We start from the raw sequence: 25,378 nt of genomic DNA on the forward strand, positions 1-25,378 counted from the left end.
TATAGGCATGCTAAGCTTGAACTGTTGATTGCTTTAAAGGTTTTGACTAGGTCAACATGTATTAAGCAAGTTTGGGTTGACCAATGAGCCACTCTCTTGATTTCTCATCCTTAGGTCATCATATCAAGTTCATGGATGATTTAGATTTCAAGAGAATCAAGCTTGAGTTCATGTTTAATATTCAATTACCAAATCCAAACAAGACCTATATGCATTATATAGATATATATATTTAAATTATACTAATAATGTATAAAATATATAATCTTATTATTTTATATATTTATTTTTTATTTAATTTACATTTAAAATTATTTAGTCTTAATACATATTTTGAATTTAATATAGTTACAGTTGATTTGAGTATTCTAAAATCTTATCTGATGAGTGGATATAACTTTTCATTTTAATATGCATATAAATCATTAATATAAAATATAAAACTAAATTTAATTTAAGTTGACTGAAACTTTATTTAAACTTAATATATTAATTACTAATAGTGACAATAATAATAATAACATAAGTGATAAGAACTGTCAATAAAGTAACAATAGGAACAATAATAATATCAATGGTGATGGTAATATAAGTAGAGAGGAAAAAAAGCAAGATGGTGACAATATTAATATAAATAATAAAAGCGTCACGTAGTTAATATTATACATTAAAATATTAGTATTAAAAAATTTCTTTACTTAAAAAAAAAAAAAAAAAAAAAAAAAAAAACCAACATTAGGTAGGATAAGGTGAGGAACCTTACCTTCTCATACCTAATGTACCAATAATTTCGTGTATAATTTTATTTGAACAAATTAATATGTAATATATTACAATTTTACTTACTTCAAGATTAATAATTAGACATTGACTAAACTTTATATCCAAGAGTTAAAACATTTTTTATGTTTCAATCAAAGGCCTAACGTATCCAATCCTATTTAATTACGCATATTCAATTAATGACTTTTCATAATTGCACCTTAATACCATTAACATTCCTCTTGTAACATGGCATACCATATGATTAAAACTTAGCACGACAAGTGTGCATGTCCCATCAACCCTAATTAAATCATTATTTATAATATAAAAAAAAAAATCATATCTCAATCTTGCTTCATTTAATTTTTATAAATTAAAGAATATATAATTTAAAAAATAAAAAATAAAACTACAAGATGGTAAGGTAGTAGCAGCAAATTTTAGAGACCGTACAACCATTAAAGGTTCTTCATTAAATGCAATTGAATATGTTATACTTTTAATTAAATGCGTTTTCATATTTGTACAAATCTTGTGTTATTAATCATTAAACATTAAACATTAAAATTAGAACTGTCATTAACATTCTCAACTTGAATTGCATACTCCGCAGAGGAAATTAGAGGCAATGTGAGTTACGTAATATTGAGAAACATTAGTGTATTTTGATACATGAAAGTCATTCCTATACTTATATGAATTAATTAATTATTTATTTATTTATATATGTCAGGAATCTTTCATGCATAAACAAGGCCGCGAATGCCAAACAGCCAATTATAATTCACTAAAATAAGCAACATTTATGATTGAAAAAACAATATTTATTTAAATATAATTGCTCTCTTCCATGAAGAAGATAATTATAAATTAAAAATGAGTAAATATAAATTAATTACTAAAAATATTGGGTTTGGACGAACTGAAAAAGCTAAAACGGTATCATTTTTTCTTCTATTACATACATGTCAACGCGTGCCTAGATTTCTTAAACAAGGTTTTAATCTTAAATTAAAAAGTCATATAAAACTATGACTGCTGATAACACGACCACAAAAATGATTAATAAAATAAATGATTTAATACAATTATATTAATATATAACCATAATTACAAAGAAGATAAATTACCAAAACACCAGAAAAATACATTATGACCAAAAAAAAATCTCAATTGTTTTGCATACACAAATACCAAACGTAAAACACTCCAACCCAAAGGGCAAGAGAACCTTTTAGCAAAAGCTACCTAGAGACCATCCATGACCCATTTAAGCTAGTAATGAGGAAGGCATCACATTAAAGAAACAAGCACAATAAAACCCCACAAAATACCTTTGTCCCACACGTATGCGATGATAATTCAAGGTATCCAAAAAGAAAAAGAGCCAGACAAATAATTATAACCAAATAAAGAAAATTAACACACTACTTTTCGTCAACAATAACCATTAACCATCAAGGGCCTGCACACTAGAATAAACATGAAAGGAAAGTAGTTACAAGACACGCATAATTTAATCATCGATCTGGTTAATAATTAGATAAATATTCTTAAAAACAAAAAAAAAATAAAAAGAATAAATTAAACAGTTAAAAGAATCAATTTCCGACAAAATAAATAATCTTCTAAAGACCTAATATAAAACAATCCTATCCACACAACCTAAATAACTTTAAACTCCATTACCAATAAAGCACATGTTACTAGTTAAGAAATTAATACATGCAAAATAATGAAACACACGTTAGAAACCAATCCACACTCACACCGTATGAGATTTTTGAACAATTCTTATACAAGATAGTCTTGGTCCATAGTATCAAGATTCGACGTGGCAAACAAAAAAAAAAAGCACAGAACTATAACCAACATAAAAGTCCTCTCGATTAACATTCATTTTCGCAAGACTATTTGCTAATAAATTCCTCTTCCGATTAATATTAATAAAGTTCACATATCTCAACCTCTGTTTCACATCCATAATAAAATTGTCAACATTATTAAAATGCCATAGAGCTTTATCATTTCTCACCCATTAAACAATCACAAGGGAATCATTTTCTATTAAGAAGTTCTTCACTTCCTTTGTACTATTATTACATAATATAACTATCATTTCCTCAATCACAACTAATTCACTATGACACAACTTGGGAAAAAATAATGAATATTACCAGTCTAATCCCATAGCACACCATTAACTCCAATCATGCTAGATTTGTCCAATGATGACCCATCAGCATTAAATTTTCATGTCCTCGATGATGGATAAGACCACATGGAAGCTAAATTCACAGTAACCATTCTTAAGGACATAAACAACTTAAAGACAAAAGTGAAAATGGTACTAACTAAAAGTGGTTCAAAGGTGGGAACACTTACCTTTAACCACCATGCTGGTCTCATTATGATAATATCTATAAACTCTTTCATCCCCATAGACTTCTACCTAGAAATTCTCTCATTCCTCACCACACCCACACAAAACAATAAATCTCCCACACACTCCCTCCATTTCTTACCCCCATAACCTTGGTCTCCCATTAAACATCAATTAACTAACATAGAATAAACCCATGCAATACCCCATTAACCGTACAATTAGCCCCATTTTCTAAATTCATTCACAATATAGAAACACATGATCTATCGAATCTAACTCATATTCACATAAGACACATTTATTGGCGACCTTTAGCTTAACTCAACACTTATGCAAATAATCTACCACTAAAACTTACCCTTTTAGAAGCTACCATTCAATTACTTTTATTTTGTGAGTGCGTTCAGAGTTCTATGTTGAGCTCTCTGAAGCACGAACACTCCTACCCCCTGCATTTTGCTTAATACTTAATCACTTAGATTTCATTAAATATGCCCTATCCATATCCACTTATTATTTTTTTTAATAGTCGAAATCCTTAACCACCTAAAGTCTTTTCATGAAAATATAAAAAAATATGAGAAACTTTTTCTTCAAGTATTTTTCACTGACCCATACGTCATTTCAAAATTAATTCTTTTCCTATCACCAATACAAATCCTAAAACGACCCCTATCCCTCACACTTTGTCTATAAACCTCTAGGCTATTTCTAATGATCCCTTTTTAAGAACACCATATACTTATATAGATTTTCTCTTCAAGGAAATATGTTATCTTATCATACCCATGAATGCTACGTACCCACCACCATATGTTACATGATATTGATTATAAGCCCTAGATTCCCCAAGATAATCCCTCTAATCCTCTATAACTCCCTTGTCTTCTCCATAACCCTCGAAAAACACTTGGCCACCAGGTTAAACAACAAAGGACATAAGGGTCTCCCTACCTTAATCCCTTTTTCATTGTAAACTGTTAGTTGGTGATCAATTAACCTTCGAGACACATCGCCTAACCCATTCTCTAAGTTTAGCATTAAGTTTATTTTTTCCATCACCACATCCAAGGAGTTGTAATTCACTGAATCATATACCTTTTTAAAGTCTATTTTGAAAAGAAAAGTCTTATCTCCTCTATTTCATTAGATTGACCACCTTAGATGCATTCTATATATTATCCAACAACTAACACCCTTTAACAAATACAAACTTAGTCTCACTTACAATCAAACTTTCTATTAGAGACTTATCGTACTTAAGCTTTTAATTTTTTTTTTAAATGTAACATAAAAAGAAAAAGGGTGAATATGAGAATGACTCCATTTTTTTTTTTTTTAAAAAAAAGGAGTAACCTTTACAATAAACAATTAGCACATTTACCTTCATATGTATTTTCTTGCTTTTAAGGGGAGTGAAATAGTTATAGTACAAGAAATTTTATATATACTTTAAAAAATAGAATAAAAGTTATATTCTTTCACCTAAGAGTAAACTTATTTCTCCTTGTTTTGTTTCTTTGATCCCTCTCTCATCATGCAGTGAGGTAACAAGTCAAACATGGGTGTAATAATTATTAGCATGAATTTAATGTTGGAAGAATCTTGAAAAAGTGGGCACTTTGAAAAAAAGAGTTGATTGCAAGTATTTCACCCTTTTACCCACTAAATTAATTTCCTTTTCTTATTAACAATTTGCTTGAAAAAAATCATTTTATCATGTAAAAATTGTTTTATTATAAAATTAATATTATGTGATGATAATATGAGAATCTTGTGAATTGCAAAAGACTCCTTAACTCATCCTCCAAAAACTGTGTTTCTATCCATGTCAAGCGAGAATGCCATGTCGGACGACTTTACTTTTCCCTTACGCCATTAAAACGCCAAATACTCTCTCTCTCTCTCTCTCCCCTTCTGTTTCAATATCTTAATCTTTTACCAAGTAAAAGAAAAAGCATTTTCTCAGAGAAAAGAGAAGACAAGGCTGGGAAGAAGAGGGGGGCACAAGGAGGCAGTTGTCAGGTTAGGGTTTTTATATGCTTTTTCCCTAACACACCTTCTCTCCATTTACTCCCTAAATTCCCTCTTCATATCTTTTATCTTTTCTCCCTTAGTATGGAACCTTCACTTGTCGCCCTTTAACTTATTCCCCCTCTTCTATATTTTTATCGTCAATCTATTTAGATTTGCGTTTTCGTTTTGGATTTACGATCTTAGTCAGTTTGGGTATTAGATTGACTCTATTTCGATTATGTTTTCCTTTTTTCTTTTCTTGTTTTTTTGGGGAGAGTTATTATGTTCATTTCCTATATCTTTTTTTTTCCCTTGTTTGGGTTGGTCTTAATTTGTCGTGATCTTAATTTGATGGTTTGGGTCTAAGAATTCGTAGATTTTAGTTCATGTGATGATGGATATTTTGTGAAAGACTCTGGAATTTAATTGGAGTGGAAAAAGATCTCTTCCTGATGTTAAATATATGCGCTTGTATTTTTTCAGGATTTGGATTGTATTGCATTGAATTATATAGGAACCAAGAGAATCTTTTCATTTGGATGTTTACGGCATTTCAGATTGACTAGTGGCGGTTAGATTTTGACTGCGTATTAAAGCATTATATTGCTCCTGACTGCGGTGGGGTTGGGAGAAATTGGCTTTGAATATGGAGGACCAAGAGAGTCTTTCTCATGGGTCTCATGTAAATTCAGTCAGAGAATTGAGATTAGAGGAAGATGAGGAAGAGTTCCGAAGCTGTTGTGAGGATGAAGAGGTGTGGAAGGAGACTGAAGAATTGGGGAAGACTGAAGAATCAAAGGAAGATCTTGATGAATTTTCAGTGAAGATGTTTTTCAAGGGGATATCAATAGCTGAGGCGGGGGATGCTGGTTCTGGGTATTCCGGAATTGGAGTGGTGATGGAGAGATCACCCAATATTCCTCTCATTCAGGTGCAGAAAAAGCTTGGTTTTTATGTTGAGGAATCTGTGGCTGATTATTTGGCCTTGATGGACGGTCTTGCAGAGGCCATTCAAAATAATATCAATCGTGTATATGCTTTCACTGACTCTGAGCTGCTTTATGATCAGGTGAGTCCATCTTTCGAGATTCATATATTTCTATTCTGTAATTTTGATATGGAATGTCCAATATCATATGGTTAATATGATACTAAATATGTGGCCTAACAATCACTGACTTCAATCACTCTTGTCTAGTATCTTGTTTTATCTTCAAATAATATTTCTGAAGGCTTTTTTAACAACTAATTCTGCCCTTCATTTTGATCATTTTTTGCAGATAAGCTTATTTGAGAACTTTCAAGTTTGGTAGGATTTTATGTTTAGGAAATTTTCTTATATTTGTCTTTAACCTTAGCTGGATCTATGATATTTGTGTTTTAATAGCCATTTAATGTATTTAATTCTGGTAAAAAGACTTAAGAAAGCATTTATTTCTGCATGTTATGTTTTTGTAGCTGGTTTTAACAGCAAAAAAGGTAGAATACACAGTTTTTAATCGCTTTAGACTTGTTCGCTTGAGGAGTGAAAAACATTGAATGGTTGTTTACAAGCAATTAATGGAGGATAGATATCATAGGATTTAATTGTAAAACAATTTATTTTGAGTTAACAATGCATACTTTTTCATAGGCTACTTTCAACTATGTTCTAGTGACATAACTTAGTGGCAGATTATGCATGAGGACAAACTTGAGACCCCGCTTTTAATTGCTCTGAGGCAAAGGATCATTGAACAGACAGATAGTCTAGATGCTTTTTTTCTAGATTTAGTTCCAAGAGAGGATCTTGAAAGACCACTTGAATTAGCCCAAGTAGCAATTGGAGTTGTCTCTTCTCCTTCCGAGGGAGATAAGTCTGTTGAAAGTTGTTCCATCTGCTGTGAGGACAAGCCAGCACTGATGATGATTAAAATGAAATGTTCCCACAAGTTCTGTTCACATTGCATGAGAACCTATGTAGATGGAAAGGTTCAGTCATCTCAAGTCCCCATCCGATGCCCTCAGTTGAAATGCAAGTATTTTATCTCAACCACTGAATGCAAATCTTTCCTTCCACTTACGTCCTACGAGTCTTTGGAAAGAGCACTTGCAGAAGCAAATATTTTTCACTCAGATAAAATGTACTGCCCCTATCCAAATTGTTCTGCCTTGCTTGATTCTCAGGAATGTTTGTCTCCAAGTGCAAGTTCATCAAGTATGTCCGGAAATAGTTGTGTTGAGTGCCCAGTTTGTCAGAGGTTTATCTGTGTGGAATGTGAGGTGCCTTGGCATTCGGCAATGAGCTGCGAAGAGTACCAGAACCTGCCTCTTGAGGAAAGAGATGCCTCAGACATTACCTTGCATCGTTTGGCACAGAATAAAAGGTGGAAGCGTTGTCAGCAATGCCGAAGGATGATTGAACTGACCCAAGGTTGCTACCATATGACTTGTCGGTAAGATATATCTTTCTTTCTAAATATTTCTTTAGTAATAAGAATGTTGTTGATTGAGGACAAGTCATGAGTGATTTGCCTACTTAGAAGCTTATAATAAACTTGGGAAAACATTTCTACACATGAGGTTTCTCAGACAACAAATTTAAGAAAGGGTTCTTAAGCATCTCATTTAAGAAGTTGATTGCATCACCCAAATAAGATGTTGAGAAAATTCTCAAGAGTAATTTTATTGAATAATGGAATTGCTCTCAAAAGTGAGATTATAAAGTTATTTTTGGTGCTTTCTAAGCAACATTTTCAGAAAGGATTAATCTTAAGAATTTCCAAAAATATAGATGCTAATACTGCTTAGGAAATCATAAATAACTTAGGAAAACATAAATTAAATCGTAAAGAAGTAAATTCATAAATAAAGTAAATCCTTAGAAGGTGGCTGCTGTTATATACTATCAGTTGTGGGTTAAAACTTCTTTTATGGCCATCTGTGCCAATTTTGCTGCAGCTCTGAATTCTAATGCTTGAACAGGCTGCTAAGTTACTAGTGCGGCTCAGGAAGAAACTGACTACCCTCTACGATGCAAAATAGGCTAGCACTAGATTTCTTAAATAAATTATAAAATTTTAGTTATATTAAATGTAAAATTTTTATGCTATTTACAAGGCTATTTTATATTATTTAGGAGTATAATTATAATTTTAGTAATTTAGGATTTTATTCTCATTAGTACTTTTCTATTTGTATTAAGATTTAATTCTAATATTATTAGTATCAATTTCTTATTCTTATTAAGATTAATTATTCCTAATTCTATTAGTTTACTATTTCTTATTTTAATTCTACTTAAGAAAGATTACTTAGAGATTATTATAAATAGCTTGTAATTTCATATGTTGGAGTATTCAAGTATTCAATAATGTATTTTGAGAGTTTTTTAGTTTTATGGTTGTGTGATGTAATCAAACTTTTAAATGTGATGTTTAAGATTTGTTAGATGTGATGTCTAAGAAACTCTTTGTGTGATGTTTATGTTTTTATCCTCAAATTCATAATTAGACAAACAAACCCTATTTGTTCTACACCATTCTGGTAACCCCACCCACTTGTGCAAACAAGAATTGCAAAAGGAAGAGAGAAGACTGATAGGAAATCATACGTCTTTAGTTTTCTTTTGCTGGGTTGTTTTCAAGAATTGGATTTACCTGCTTATGTGATCAGGTTTGGAACTAAGAATTGGCTTGCGTTCTTCAAGGCAAATGTATTATGCCTTCGATTTGTTCTTGTTTATTTTGTTTAGAACATAATTCCTACTCTAATGTTTGCTTCATTGATGCACATAGATTTCTTTTATGGCTCTGTTCTGTGTGTGAAGACAATCTGTAAAAGAAACATTGAGTTTATTGCATAAAGTAGAGCTTTCCTTTGACATATCAGCCTATATAGGTTCTAGGAGAGAATTTTATGATCTGTGCACATGCACACCTACTCAGATTGATTAACTGGTTTTCTTCAAACTTTACTTTGTTAGAAATTACGGAGGTACAAAATACTAATGATGCTTGGGCTCCCGTGTCTACTTTTCAGGTGCGGGCATGAATTCTGTTATTCCTGCGGTGCAGAGTACAGGGAGGGCCCGCAGACCTGTCAGTGTGCCTTCTGGGATGAAGACAATTCTGAAGACTTGGTGAATCATTCTGTCCAAGAATCAGAACAGTGGGCATGGGAGACTTTCAATTCACTACCAATGATCATGGATGCCTACTCAGACCAAGAGAGATCACAGCTGCAACTTATTCAAAGGTTCCTGGCTGGAGGTTTCAGTCTGAGCGACCATCACCCCTATCAATCTCCGCCCCGCTGTACAGACTCCTATGTAGATGCGATGAAAGACCTTCGCCAGCTTCCATGGCTGGAGAGGTTTGTGTCTGTGATAAGTGACAACTACTATGATGATTATATGCAGTGAAGTTATACTTCTCAAGTGTTATATTCCAAAATTGGGGAATAATAAAAGGCTTAGCTGGCCCGATAAGCTTTACAAGGGAGTCTCTCGCTCTATCTGCCAAGTTTTTTTTTTTCTTTTTTTTTTTTTAATACTTGGGCATATTGCTGAAGGTAGCCATCTTATGACACACTTAATTTGCTTTCTTTCTGACTCCCAAGGTCCTTGCATAAGATGGAAAAATGAAGCATATGTGTATTGTAATTGCTTTCTTCTTGAAAGTAAAAAAGGAAAAAGATAAAAGTACTTTGAATATCACTGAATTGAAACAACATGTTAATGAAAGAAATCTGTTTAGTTTCCAGGTCTCTCTCTCTCTCTCTCTCTCTCTCTCTCTCAATTTTTGTATGTATTTCCTTTTTCGTTCTTTATAATGTTTTTCCCCCCTTAATTGCTTGTTGTGTGTAATTTTGTGCTTTTGCTAGGAGGAAGGTGGAAAATTTTTATGTTGTTTAGGTTGTAGTGGTTGTTTGGATTCAGAAATCTTTTTCATCCTAAAATAAACATTTTTATAAAGCTGAGAAGAGAGGAGGAATTGAGGGAGGGTTATTCTTATTTGGTGTTCATAAATATATGTGTATATATATATATATATACATAAATTCTGAATAGACATTTATATAATTTAATGTATTTACAGTTATTTTAATTATAGATTTACAAACTGATGCATTTGGTTCTTGGTTACTAAAACCAGACAAGGATGAGTTTTGGTGTTAAAAATACTCATAAGATAAATCATATTTGATTAATATGTAATGTGGTCTGACCAAAATCCACGCGGAATTTATCACATTTAGAATGAGATTTATAATCATGCATCAACTTTAGACCATAAATTTATTTTAATTTAGAAAGAACAAATTGTTAAGTATTCGAATAATCAAACAGTAAATCATCTCTTAATTATATGATTACTAACTTACTTACTGTTGCTGTTCTTCTTATTAAAGCAAGTGTTGATCCAAATTCTGATCTGCCTCCAGATTCCCTCCTCTCTTCTCTTAACCATTTTACAAGATACAATTATTAGAATCCAGTCATTCTTTCTTTTTTCTTACTTGTACGCCAAGCATGCATTCCATTAATCATGATCAAAATTTTGATTGAAATCAAACAAATGAATGAAATTCGGTCAATAATAACACCCACAAAATCCTAAACAACTGTTAACTATTCGGGCAGGTATTCTACTACTTTTTCAACATTCGCCTCCATCCTTGATTTTCTTTACAAGATAAATTCCGAAGCCATTCTCAACGGGATCAAACAGGCTTTACTAAAACTGCTGGAAATAGTGCATCAAACTGCATATCACCACCCTTTCAACAGGAGATAACATTAGAACCATAGCTAATTGCTTTCAGGCTCGAATCAGACATGTTACTCATCCATCTTTGAGCACCATTTGATTCCCCGTGTATGTTATACGCATAAGAAGCCCACTTCACGTCCGAATTGCAGGAGCTTGTGACGCCCATACTGATCAGCTTTTGTGTTCTCTCCAGAACCACAAGGCTAGAGAATGTAGAAAAACTGTTTCCAACAAAAATGTCTGCCCTTAAACATACTTCGTAATCTATTGCCGACTGAATGAGATAGGGGTACCTTTTGTAAATTCCATCAACACCCAGTTTCTTCTTCTCAAAAGGAAGTAATCCATGTTCCCAACCAGTCAATATAGAAGAATCTTCAAGGAGACTGTCAGCAACAGCAAGATAAACCACAGTTGGAGTTCTCAGGCCACCAATGTTGTTCACTCTTCTCATAATCTCCTCCTTGCTGCTACAAATTTCGCTCATGTTTGATCTTTGCTCTAACTTCTTACAATGAATCATCCAGTCTATCTCTATTCTCAAGTGAACTGCAACATAAGGTGGAGGCTGCAGCAAAGACTCCTCCGAATCAACATCATTTTGAGCAGCAACATGTTTGCTTCTTGCCTCTCTTCCAATCTCTCTAATCCTGGATATGACTTTATTTGCCTCTTCGGCTATTTCTTTCACTACAGCCATACACTCGAATACTTTCGCATAATCCTTAACAGGCCAATGATCATGCCACAGAAACGGATTTTTTCCAACAATTCGAATGACCTCATACCCCTCAGTTGGGGCTCTGGTTGCTTGCTTCAGTTGTTCCAAATCTTTTTCGACTGTCCACCTCCTTCCACTTCCCTTGTGAAGATCAAATACCCCACTTACATTCTTCAGGTCTGAGTAATGGCCCAGACGGACAAACCCCTTACAAAGGGAGTTAAACCTTTCAAACTGAAAAACCTTGTCAAAAGAAATGGGCTGCAATCGCTCAACTTCCTTATAAAACAGTGAAGCACTTAGGCTTGGCATCAAAAGGGTTCTGTTCAGCATTCTTGCTGTCAGACATGCTCTTGCAAAAGCTATTTTCTGATTGTTTAGTCCCCACACGATTTGTGGAACCTCCAAAAATTTATCTATCCGAACCCCATCACCAGAATTCGACCACAGAGAATTGCTATGAATTATTCCAATGCCGCTCCATTCTGTTCCACTGAACCCACTGAACCCAGAAAATGAAGCAAGTAATACTGTTCTAAAAACCAGAGCAGCAAAAACCAAACCAAGACATTTGCATGTTACAGACTTCAAGAAGCAGCCAAAGAATCGCGAGTACTTAAAATTTGAGGCGAATTCCATTTGAGATTCACAACCAGAAAATTTATTCTTCTCTTGTATCCACCATCTTTGCAGGAAAATTCAAAGGGAATCTGATTCAAGAAGGAAATTAGCAGATACCTGAACTATAACTACCCTGAGCTAGGAAATATGACGCTCCTTCTTAACTAAATCTATACCGGATAGGAGACTATCAAAACAAGCAGCACATTCGATCTAAAGATTCGTTATCCCTGAGTTAATCTGCATGCAAGAAGAGAAATTCTCATCAGAATCAAAGTCAAACAAGATAAAAGTACGGAAGTTACAGGGTCGTTTACTTCACAAGCTTCGCGTCTGGCAGAAAGTATACTAGTAAGATTTAAGCATGGAGCTTAAAACAAATTATAAAACTACATATATAAGGTAATGAAAGGAAAAAGGACAATCTAACCTAGATGGCAATTCAACCGAATACGGTAGAAAATCGTGGTACCCATTAAACCCTTTACGTATTATATAAAAAACCATTAAAGCTGATTCCTTCTAAGCCCAGATACATTGAAGGAACCAACAAATAGTACAAAGAGCTACGAGAAAGAAGAACTAAAAACAGAGACTGAAAAGAAAACAGAGCATGATAAGGAATTGCAAGGAGCTCACCTTTTAAAATTGGAATTGAATCCAACAAGCACCCAAATCGAGTTATGATAAAAGGAATCTGAAGGCTGAGCAAAGCCCAGAAAAGGAAAAGCGGGGAGAGATTCACGCACGGAAAGGAATACAGAGAAAAGAAACCCTCAAATCCCGTGAACCAAAAGCAAACCATACCATCGCCATCATGACAGCCAAGAAGAAACCAACAATTATAGAAAACAAACACTGGTCGAATAATATTTAACCAAAAAAAAAAAAAAAGAATCAACAACAACTCCAAAAATCAAAACATAACCAAAAAGAAAATCCAGGAAAAGAAAGAAACGAAAATGGTGGCGCAAGAAGCAAGTGTAGTGATGATTGGTTAAAAGGGTCAGAGAGGAGTGGGGATTGTACACCGCGGATAATTTCCCTTTTATTCGTCTCTGCAAAGGAAGCGAAAGTACAATCTGATTTCATCCGCAGCAGAATGATGGCCCTCTGTTTCATATTTATATATGTTTTTTTTTATTTATAATTAATTTTCTGTGTGTGAATTATAAAAGTGGAGCAGGACAAATGTTTTTTCTTGCCCTCAAAGACGAGCTTCAAGTACGACAAATTTTTAGTATATTACCAATGACAAGATGGGGCCCACTGTACACGTGTCCTTCTACTGTGCACTGATGCACAGAAAATTTATATATTTTGATTTTGATATGTATTTTTTACATTTATGTAAATTGAAAATTATAAATGTAATAAAATTTGAATAAAAATAATATTAAATTTAAATTAAATATGTTTGTTATTTATATATTTTCTGCATATGAAGAGAAAATTTAAAAGAGTGTTTGGTAGATCCGACGAAAGTAATCTAAACTTGCGCAGTTGATGGCGACACCATCGAAAATCGTTTTACAATTCCCTATATATTAATGTGGGCCCTCCAATTTTCTTTTTAAAATTCTTTTCTTATAATTACCCACTTACTCCACGTGCACGTCAATTTCTTCACTCGAACATTTTTCTCATTTTTTGCATTTATTTTAATAATAATTAATTAAGAACCCCTTTATATATTTTATTAATTAATGTAAAAATTGATAATTATTAAATTAAATTTAGATAATTATTACTCACTTCATAAATATATAATTATTTTATATATGTGCGGTAATTTATTTATAATAATATATATTTTTATATTATTTAATAATATACAAAATATTTTTTTTATAAAATTAATTTTTATATTTTAATATTATAATAGAAATTTTATTGAGAACTTATTTATTGAGCCAAAATTATTTACTTACAAATATGTTTGGCACATGCAAGTGCATGTATTGTTTTTTATTTTTATTTTTCTTTAAAATTGATATATTATAAATGGATTTGATAAAATCAATATTTATGCAACTATAAATAATATTAGTAATTTCATACAATAAAAAATAGCAAGAACACTTTGTACTTAAAGTGTTAGTCTCATGTATATATATATATATATATATACATACTTGTTTAATTTAGTAGTTTAGGTATGTGACAGCTCAAAAGTGTTAAGAAATAGATTAATTAATCAAATATATATATAAATTTTTATTTATAATCGAGATTTGGAGTCTGCATATTGTTTATTCTCAATATGTATTTGTTATTGCTTATTAATTACTCTTATAATTTGGATTAATAAAGTATATATTTATAAATACATTCTACAAAAATAATTAGTCAACTTGGATAATTCATGCATCTCTAGTGAGGGAAACACATGCATTATGCGTTTTACTATCTTACTCAAATTTAAAATTTAAATAATTTATGTTCATCTTAATTGAAAATAGTTTAAAAAAAATTAATTTTAATCAATTAAAAATAATATACATCATCCAAAAAATCAAATTTATAAATAAATCTTTATCATTTCTAGGAAGAATGAAATTGACAGTTCAAACTTGCATATTGATTGATATTCTCTTCAAGTATATACATATAAAAAGAGACACACACATACATGAACCCTTCTCTTGTTCCCAAGTGTGGGTGGCAGGACATTCATATTGTGTGTCAACACATAGTATAAATAATTACTAGTCTCTAATCTATACTTGGTTCAGTTAATAATATTATTAACTAATTAATTAAATTAATTTTTAATAAATTAATATAATAGTAAAGATGGGTATATTGAAAAGTAAGAATAGCTCTTCTGGTGTAGTTGATAAGAGAAAGAGTGAAAAGAAGACGATAAAGTTGTAAAGGTCCGGAACTTAAAAGGAAATAAAATCATAAATTCAATGCGGAAACGGAATAATGGAGTTAGAGTTTACATTCCTTATACAGTAGTTTAAAATACTCAATAAAGTTATATAAATGTCTCTTCTAAAAAAACAAACAAAAATAAAAAAAATAAACGAAAAGTAAATAACTGAACATTCTAGGACGACATTCACTAACTTTTGAAGGAGTCCTAGTGGTGAACTATTCACAACCCCTTTATTGATCGGAATCTAGATCTTAGTTCTCTTGATCTGAAATAATTAATGAATGGATGAGCTACACTACCCCAGTAAGAATATCACACTACTCATCGATACAGAAACTAAAAGTTGGTAAAAATCATAAAAACAACAAATAAAACTCTTAATTTAAGTAAATTCTTTTATCATAAGTAAAATCATTTATTACATACTTACCGTTGCGAGATTTTTAAAACCGACCTATAGAGACAATAGCTCAACAACATCATACAAGTAAGCAAAAATAACAATTTTTTCTTTTTATTTACCTTCTGGTATCCATGAGGGTTCATAAGGATATCCCACTACGCGTGAACTAATATCCAACATTGTCAACTAACCAGTCATCCTCATACCCTATCTGGTATTAGCACCAAAAATATTATCCTTCAATACCCCACCCGGTATGAGGGTGAGAGTACCAAAAATATAAATCCTCGATACCCCGTCCGGTATGAAGTGACGTTTACGGTAGAGTTTCATATGTACCCAGTCCGTCTACCATCTCCTAAGATATTCAGTAAGGCTACCATTCATTCATTCACTTAACCAATCAATTTTTTGTTTACATTTAATTTTCAGTTTTACAATTTAACCGTAAATCAACGCAAGAGAAACAATACATGTATACAAAAAATATAACTAAATTATTTTACCAATTCCAATATATTATAATGCATTTAAAGCTGTAAAATCAAACAATTAGTTAAACAGGACAAATAATAATAAATAATCGGTTCTGACCCCATTAATAACCTGTAATTAATTCTCGAAGTTTTTTAAATTACACAAAATATCGTATTATTGATAATTAAATTTTAATTCCATAATAGGGAATAAGGTGAGAGATTCTTACTCGAATCGATATCCGAAACACTGAACTTTCAGTTGCACCTACTAGCGGTCTCAAGGTTTTCTGAATTTTCTTGCAGAGATTAAAATACGCTTCGTGTACCTAAAAATATCCCAAAAATTCAAAATTGATGTTAAAAACTATTTTTGGCCAATTTCAAAATTTTGGCACGACGGCATTGCTGTGTTCCGACGATGGCACCGCTGGGTGCGGCTGCAGTTTGCCTCAGCCTAGCTGTTTTTGCTTAGTTTTGGACAGTTTCGGCCGATTTTATACCCATCTCTGTGAGAAAATATGTTAGGAGGCCTCGGCTGGCCCAAAAAAATAAAAAAAATGAAAATCCACTGACGAAATTTTTCGGTACAGTTGCTCTGCCGACTCTCCTTCGTGGCTGGTGTTTTTCTTCGGTCAACCTGTAGAAAATATAACGGTGAACACAATGGAAGAAAAATCGCATGAAACCGGAAACGAGAAGTGGCTCATCGAAGGCGATTTTTAGTTTTGCCTACGGCGGCACTGTCGGACTTTACCCGTGGTTTCTGACTCATCTGTCTTTCTTTTTACTCTCATTTGGCCATTGGGGTGTTCGAAATCAAATTCCAATTGGATAGGAGAATTTTTACCATTTTTTGGCAGTTAGAGGTGGCTTTGGCGCAATGGCGGGCAACTGTCGGCTTCCTTCTCAGACGACTAGTTCTTCTTCTCTAGCGGCGGTCTGGCAGTTAGGGTTTGGATTCAGTATGATGCGAAATATTTATACCCGTCTCCTTTAAATCTGAATCGTTCATTACTTTTGATCTCGATTGTCCGATTGCGTTTAAAGAGAAAATAAATTTAGACCGTTCATCGCGATTTGATTTCGACTGTACGATCGTGTTTAAAAAAAGAACGAATTTTAGTCGTTCATCGTAATTAATCGCGATCGTTTAAGCGTGCTTGAGGAGAGAACAGATCCGGATCGTTCACGCACGCAGGAACGCATTCAGGCTGTCCGATCACGGGCACGCAAACTGCCAGCGTGGCCTCCTGCGTGGCACCGAGTCAGTGTGCCTTATCACACGGCGCGCTCCAGTTCGTTGGAGTTGCTGGCTAGGCGGTCCTACGTGGTACAATTTTTTTTAATTACGTTTTGACCCCCAATTTCTAATTTTTCTTTCAAAAATATCTCTCCAACCCAAATTTTCACCCTTTTTTTTCAAAATTATTTTTCAATTTCATCATCCACCTATTTTTTCTAAATTTATAAATTATATTTTTATATATATTTTTATAAATTTAAAATTAATCCTAGGCCAAATTTCGGTCTCGAGTATTACAGAAGGTTACTGGGGAAAGTGATGAAGGAGAAGCCCATTGTTGAGAGTGGTGATGTTGTTCAAGTGGTTATTAGGTTTGCTTGTAAGTCAGTAAGATAGTGAGGAGCTGATGATGGAGTTGGAGTAGATGATCATTACCTCAAAGAGAAAAGTTTAATTGCAAACTCCATTATGTGTGGATACTCATGAATCCAATGCTCATGCTTAAAAATTTTCTCAGTATTGTAGAGATTTGACAAAATTACGACTATAAATGTTATTCCTTTGATGAAATATTTCCCATGTAAAATGACATCCCGAATATAACCCCTGTAAATCAAGTATCTTCTTCCCTATACGCATCTCATGGTACTTAAAAAAAAAAGAAATACTTAAATAGACATTTAGACAAATCACAACTTATTTGAATCTAACCAAAAGAAAGAAAATCTATTGCAATCAAGAACCTTATAACAATCAAAAACTTCTTAACGAGCTTATTCTACTCTTTTTCATTCACTAATTAAAACCCAAAAGAAACCTAGAAACCCTAAATTCCCATAATAGATAAGACTGAGAAGAAGAAAAGCCACCTTTTCTGCACTCTTCTTCCAAAGAAACCCAATAAAATCCTATTTCTTTGTTTTTTGCTCCGTTTAAAGAAGAGAAGACCCTCTCTATCTTTGTCACTCTTTCTCTACTTCCCTTACCAAGAATCGTAATGCCTAACGCCCCGAAGACTCAAGAAAAAAAGAGAACCCCTTCCTAATAATCTCTTGATTTTCCCTCCAATCTGCTTCCAAGATTCCCCCATCCACTTATTTCTCTCTCTAGCAATGCAAAAACAGAGGAACCTTTGACAGCCTCTGTTTGTCAATCATTAGAAAGCTCCTTGAAATGACGTCATTCGAAAATTTAAAAGAATAGTATGCAGATATTGTTTGAGTCGGGTTGTGTTAGGCATGAGTTCAAAGGTAATTAAATCGTTTTTATAAATTGAATTTGTTGGGTCTCGAACAGAGATAAAATTAATTGTGTAAATTAAATCAATCCCAAATTAATTAGCAAGAACTAATGATCATGATCTCAAGCCAAATTGATGTACAACCGAGCAAAAAATAATAAACAAGTAATAACTGCAAAATTAAATAGACACAGAATTTTACATGAACCCTTCAGTGTGAAGGAAAAAACTACGGGTCAAGCTACGAATCAAATCTACTATTAATGAAAGTAAGTATAAGATAATCCACTAAGAATTAAATTTAAAACAAAAAGAACAACGTTTTCCTAGAAAAGGACGAAATTACTGATGTCATTGCTGATATCACCAATGAGAGAGAATGAAAACCACTTGTTTTTCCTTCTCTTGACAGCCACTCAATCTATATATATATATACATATATATATTTCTCTTCTTCTTACTTTTCTCTTATCTTTCTCCTTTCTCTCTTTCTTTTCCGCATAACCTCTATCTCTTTCTCTTTTTTTTGAATATTTTTTATTTTTTGTCCAACAGACATATATATATATATATGAGAAAACTACAATCATAATTCTTTTTTTTTAAATTACTAATTTGCCTTTTTGGGGCAGTACATATAACCAACAATCTCTCATTCCAGCCCATCAGGAGATTTTCACCATACATTACTCAATGTCCAATCAGTCCTACCTTCTTGGTTTAAGACTGATGCTTGTCACGAGTCACCACTTTGGCCAACATGTCAGCTGGATTTTTATCAGTACTAATATTTTTCAATAACGTATCTTTGTTATTTACCACATCTCGTATCTAATAGTATCTCACATGAATATACTTAATACAACAATGATATGTGATATTATTACTCAAATTTAGAGCACTTTGACTATTACAATTAATCACATACTCATATTGTTTCAAACCCAACTCTTCAAGAAATCTTTTCATCCAGAGCATTCCTTTACCTGCTTCAGTCATAGCTATATACTCTGCCTCAGTTGTAGATAAGATAATACATTTTTACAATTTAAACTGTCATGATACAACTCTCCCTGCAAAAGTAAACACATCCCATGAAGTAGCCTTCCTGCTATCAAGGTCACCTGTCATATCTGCATCTACATATCCCTCTAAAATTAGTTTTGAACATTCAAAATATAAGCACATATTAGAAGTACCTCTCAAATATATGAAAATCCATTTTATTGCTTCTCAATGACTCTTACCAGGATTAGAAAGAAACATGCTTACTAAATCAACAACATGAGCAATATCTGGTCGAGTACAAACCATAACATACATCAAACCCCCAACTGCATAGGAGTAAGGAACAATTGACATTTCTTCTTTTTCTTTTTGAGTAACAGGACATAATTTCTTACTAAGTATGAAGTGATTAACAAGTGGTGTGCCAACTGGCTTAGCATTCTTCATATGAAATCTTTTTAGAACTTGCTCAATATACCTTTCTTCTGACAACCATAACTTTTCAACTTTCATGTCACGAGTAATCTGTATACCCAAAATCTGTCGTGTTGGTTCTAAATTTTTTATATAAAAAAAGCCAAACAATTTTTTTTCAAACCACTAATCTCTATAGTATTTTATCATACTACCAACATATTATCAACATAAAGTAACAAAATGACAAACTTACCATATGAGAATGTCCTAAAGTACACACAACGATCTGCATCTGTTCTCGTGTAACCATGACTGACCATGAAAGAATCAAATTTCATGTACCACTATCTCGGAGCCTGTTTCAGTACATACAAACTTTTTTTCAACCTGCAAACCATGTGTTCTTTTCCTTTGACTTCAAATTCATCTGGTTGATCCATGTAGATTTTGTTTTCCCAAATCACTATGAAGGAATGTCGTCTTCATATCTAGTTATTCAAACTCAAGGTTTAAACTAACAGTCAAACCAAAAATTACCTGAATGGAGCTCATCTTCACAATAAAAGAAAATATCTCATGAAAGTCAATTCCTTTCTTATAATTGAAACCCTTTACTACCAAATGAGTCTTATATTTCACTAGCTTTTCACCGTCCATATTAAGCTTATATACCCACTCATTTTTCAAAGCTTTTATACCTTTTTAAAGTTCAACTAACTCGCAGGTATTATTCTTTTTCAAAGAGCTCATTTTTTCTTCCATTGTTTTTAACCGTTGAGTCTTTTCTTGATAGTTCTAAACTTCTTAAAAGCTTTTTGGCTTTCCCTCTTCAGTAACTATAATATACTCATAACTAGGATATCTGGTAGAAGGATGATGTGTTCTAATTGATCTTCTAAATTGAGGTTCTTTTGTAACCTGGAATGCAAGGGGTTGTTCCCCCTACTCAATGTTATCTGGTGCTGACATGTCATCAAATCCTTGATCATCATGTAATTCTCCCTTATTTTTGGCATCTCCGACTGAAGGAAAACTAGTGCAGGAAGAGAAATATTTTCACTTATAGTTTTTTTTGATGTCTCAAAATCTGATAAGATCTTGTGCTCATTAAAAATCACATCTCTGGACTTGACGACTTTCTTTTTCGTTGGATCCCATAATCTGTACCCAAACTCTGTATCTTCATAACCTAAAAAAATACATGAAATTATCCTATCATCAAACTTCTATTTCTGCTCTTTTGGTACATGCATAAATGTCTTACAGCCAAATACTTTCAAATAAAAATAACTGATGTCTTTATCAAACCTTACTATCTGAGGAATATCAAAATCTAAAGGAGCTTATTGAGATCAATTCATTAAGTAGCAGGCAGTGTAGAATGCTTCACTCTAAAATGATTTTGGTAAATTAGCAATTTTCAACATGCATATGACATTTTCAAGGAGGGTTCTGTTTGTTCTTTCAGTTACACCATTATGTTGAGGAGTACCAGACACTGTTTTTTCATATTTAATTCTATGCTATAGGTAGTAATTCTCAAACTCCTTTGAAGTGTATTCACCGTCATTGTCACTGCGAAGACACTTTAAGTAAGTTCTTTTCTCTCTTTCCACCATGACATGAAATTGTTTAAAATACTAAAGAACCTGGTCTTTTGTTTTAAACACAAATACTCAATCCTTTCGTGAAGCATCATAAATAAAAGTAAGAAAATATCTGCTACCTCTTATAGTTTCTACATCAATAGGACTATACACATAAGAATAAACTAATTTAAGAACATTCTTTTTCTTTTCAGATGAGCTAGTAAAAGAAATTCTATGATGTTTACCATACACACAATAATAATAAGGGTTAAGACTCATACCTTTTGCAAAGGAAATAAAGGACTTCTTTGTCAAAATCTGCAACCTCTTCTCACCCATATGAGCCAGCCTCTTATGCCACAAGTCTTGTAAAATATTATCTTTAGCTACATTCAGTGCACCTCTAATAGTATTCATTTAAGTCTTATAAAATGTATGACATAATTTGTATTTAAAACCACAATTGAACATTCAGTAAGTTTTTATTTTATAGCACTAAATAGATTGTAATAACCATTTAAATCAAGAGCATTAGTAGAAATTAAATTAAGACGTAAATCTAGTACATGTCACACGTTCTTCAGAGTCAACATGGAACCAACATCTGTTTGCGCATAAATATCACAGATACTCACATGTCTGCATAACTGGTATTACCCATCTTCAATCTGCCAAAATCTTGTACTTTGTATATAGTAAAAATATCTCTTTCGAGTAGCATAATAGGAGGTTGCAGAATCAATAACTTATTCAGTATTAGAATTAGTGACATGACTATGATCCTCAACAAATGAAAGTACTACCAATTCTTTACTGTCATCATCTACAGTTGCAGTAGTATTCTGATCATGTCTTTTTCTGACTTTTCTCATTATTCTGTTCATTTTTTCAAATCCTGCAATTTCTTTTTATGTGTCCTTCTTTGCCGCAATAATAATAACTAAACTTTCCTTTCACTTGTGATTTACCTTTGGATTTATAGCGCCCCTTAGGACCTCTACTTTTACTTTTACGTTTGCTATTTGTTGTTGTAACAAGTGCCTGTGAAGTCTTAATACTCGTATCTTTTCTTCTAATCTCTTTATTATGCAAACTATTTATTACCATAGGCAAAGATAAAATACTATATGGAGCAGAATTGTTAAGAGACACTATTAAGATTTTTTAACTGTCTAGCAAAGAACTTAAGAGCAATAATGCCTGCAATTCATCATCTAGAGCCATTTTCATTGTGTTCAACTCATTTATCATCTCTTGAAATTAACTCAATTGTTTTGCAAATGATTGTCCATAACTCTGCTTCAGATTAGCAAACTTTCTAATGATAAAAGTCTTATTCCGAGCATTTTTCATCTCATATATTTTTTTAATTTATTTCATAAAACTTGTACATTTAAATCTTTATTTATATAATAATAGACGCTATTATCCGTCCATTGTCGAATAGTTTCTATAGTCTTTTTTATGTATATTCTCTCAATTATCATCTGATTTTTTCATTGACTTAGCAGTTCCTAACTTAATCGGATTATATAAATTCATACAATAAAAATTATTCTCCATCTTTGACTTACTAATTTGATCATAATACCAGCAAATTCCTTCATCCTAATTCACACAATCAATCTTATATCATAAATCAATCAACAAACCATTTAATTAAGTTTTAAGATTACTTGTTGGATCCCGAATAGAGATAGAGTTAATTGTATAAATTAAGTTAATTTTAAATTAATTAACAGGAACTAATAACTATAATCTCACGCTAAATTAATGCATAATCGAATAAAAAATAATAAATAGATGATAATTAAAAAATTAAATAGACATATAATTTTATGTAAAAAATCATCCGGTGTGAAAGAAAAAATCGTGAGTCTAGGTTTGAATTAAATTTACTATTAAAAAAAAAAAGTACAAATAATCTAATAAGAATTAAATTTAGAACAAAAACAATAATATTTTTCTTGTACAGAACTTGAAAGGAAAAAAAAAATTTAAACTTCTGTAGAAAAGAACAAAATTGATGATGTCACTGATGATATCACCAAGGAGAGAGAGTGAAAACCACTTGTTTTTCCTTATTCTTGGCAGTCACTCATCGTCTATATATATATATATATATCTCTTTTTCTCTCTTTCTTTTCCGCACAATCCCTCTCTCTCTCTCTCTCTCTCTCTTTTTTTTTTTTTTTTTTTGAATATTATTTTTTGTGCGGAACATACATATATATAGATGAGGAAACTGCAGTCCTATTTTTTTTTTTTTTTTTTTTTTTAAATTATTAATTTGCCCTTTTTGGGCAGGACACATAACCAATAGGATTTAGGTTTAAATCGGGTAATTAGAAACAAATTTAAGGAAATTAAATTGAAAATAACAAATTTAGATTTTGTGTTTTTAATAATAATGAATTTATCGCGCAATCTTTTATAGTTAATTTTCATTCATTCATTCTAATTTTAATATTTGAAAAGCTCTTAGATGGTTCCCTGCCATAATTTTGTGTCCAAAACAAAACTTATATTTAAAAATTTTTCTAAACAGGTCAGATTGATATTCATGTTGTAATGTTTTAAGATAATAATAATAATCTTGGTCATATACATGAATTGACTAAAATACTTTTGGAAGTTCTTATGCAATTTGTAATTCCTCGTACTAATTTTGTGCATGTAATATATAAATTTATTATTTATTTTTTTTATTACTATAAAATAGTATTCAAAATAATTATAATGAAGAACAAAAAAAAGTTCATTATCTCCATTTTTTTCAAACCAAGAAAAAGAAAAGAAAAGAAAAGAAATCAACGGAGATATAAAATGTGAGCAAAATTATTAGCTAGGTGAAGAAACAAAAGTAGTACATCAATTAGTTTTTTTAAAAAAAAATATTAATGTATTTCGAGCTTTCAACTCTAACTAATTTGACAACTCTTTTAATTTCTGATATTCACATAATAATCATTTAGACATTCATTTCAGATTGTTAAAAGAATCATTAAATCAAAAAGGGTTAGGGAGAAGGAGGGTTTTGCAGTCTGATGATGGTAGTCCGAATATGGTACTTAGGTATGAGTGGTGATGTTTTTCGGAGAAGCAAAATAGGAAGGCTGGAAGAGAACGCGACAAAGAGAGGCAATGCCAAAAGAAGATCTTTTGCTTTCTGGACTTGATGATTATCGCATGTAGGCGAAGCAGGGGATGAAAACTCGTGTCAAATGCTCAGGAAGTTGATGACCAGACGAAGATGAAGACGATTTTAAGAGATTGTGGGTGACAGTGAGGACAAGGGAACAAAATGGGGTAAGGAGAGCAGTTGGGGGGGGGTTGGAAGATGTTTTGTGGATGTCCAACTCCATCGTAAATAATATTTGTCCGTACATATATATATATATATATATTAACTTATGCTTTAAAAATAAAATTATTATTTTATCTACTTCTTAAACTTTTAGTTATTTTGAAATTTTAACTATATCGATTATTATATTTTCTGTAAATCGAGGAGAATATTATTGTGTTTTTATATATTATAAAAAATTATTGTACTAAAATTTCAAGTTAAAAGGATGATAACTCAGTTAATTATTGTTTTTTTAACCTTTCTCATTCCTTTGCTGAGATTGAATCATCTAAAGTAATTAAGAATTGAAAAACTTAACCGTTAATCTTCTTCATAAAAAAATTAATAATAATAATAATAATAATAACAAATTAACCGTCATTAGCTCGCATTTTTCACGTAAACCCAATTCCCACGTAATCTGATTTTCCAGAACCTTCCGGAATCCTCAAGTTTTTCCTTGGCAGCCAAGTTTTGACTCTTCTCGTCATTTCACTCTTCCG

The 25,378-nt window shown here is 32.0% G+C and overlaps 2 protein-coding genes across 4 annotated transcripts; one reads left to right on the forward strand and one right to left on the reverse strand.

Annotated features, from left to right (window-relative positions):
- The first annotated feature begins 4,970 nt into the window (after positions 1-4,970).
- LOC110808766 (RING/U-box superfamily protein) lies at positions 4,971-9,915 on the forward strand. 2 transcript variants are annotated; one of them, XM_088213775.1, is made up of 4 exons: positions 4,971-5,176; positions 5,651-6,236; positions 6,842-7,602; positions 9,188-9,915. In XM_088213775.1, the coding sequence occupies exons 2-4, from the start codon at positions 5,814-5,816 to the stop codon at positions 9,567-9,569; spliced, it is 1,566 nt and encodes a 521-aa protein (XP_088069901.1). In that variant the 5' UTR covers positions 4,971-5,176; positions 5,651-5,813; the 3' UTR covers positions 9,570-9,915. The 2 variants fall into 2 exon arrangements, with proteins under 2 accessions (XP_088069901.1, XP_088069902.1); XM_088213776.1 differs by having other exon boundaries at positions 5,725-6,236.
- Positions 9,916-10,684: 769 nt separating this feature from the next.
- LOC148268928 (O-fucosyltransferase family protein) lies at positions 10,685-13,389 on the reverse strand. Of its 2 annotated transcripts, none has more exons than XM_088213777.1 (2): positions 12,902-13,389; positions 10,685-12,502 (listed from the first exon to the last, which is right to left on the reverse strand). In XM_088213777.1, the coding sequence occupies exon 2, from the start codon at positions 12,278-12,280 to the stop codon at positions 10,931-10,933; it is 1,350 nt and encodes a 449-aa protein (XP_088069903.1). In that variant the 5' UTR covers positions 12,281-12,502; positions 12,902-13,389; the 3' UTR covers positions 10,685-10,930. The 2 variants fall into 2 exon arrangements, with proteins under 2 accessions (XP_088069903.1, XP_088069904.1); XM_088213778.1 differs by lacking the exon at positions 12,902-13,389 and adding an exon at positions 12,693-12,883.
- Positions 13,390-25,378: the final 11,989 nt, after the last annotated feature.

Source organism: Carica papaya, chromosome 2 (assembly GCF_054855325.1).
Source record: "Carica papaya isolate Zhongbai chromosome 2, ASM5485532v1, whole genome shotgun sequence".
Classification (NCBI taxonomy): domain Eukaryota; kingdom Viridiplantae; phylum Streptophyta; class Magnoliopsida; order Brassicales; family Caricaceae; genus Carica; species Carica papaya.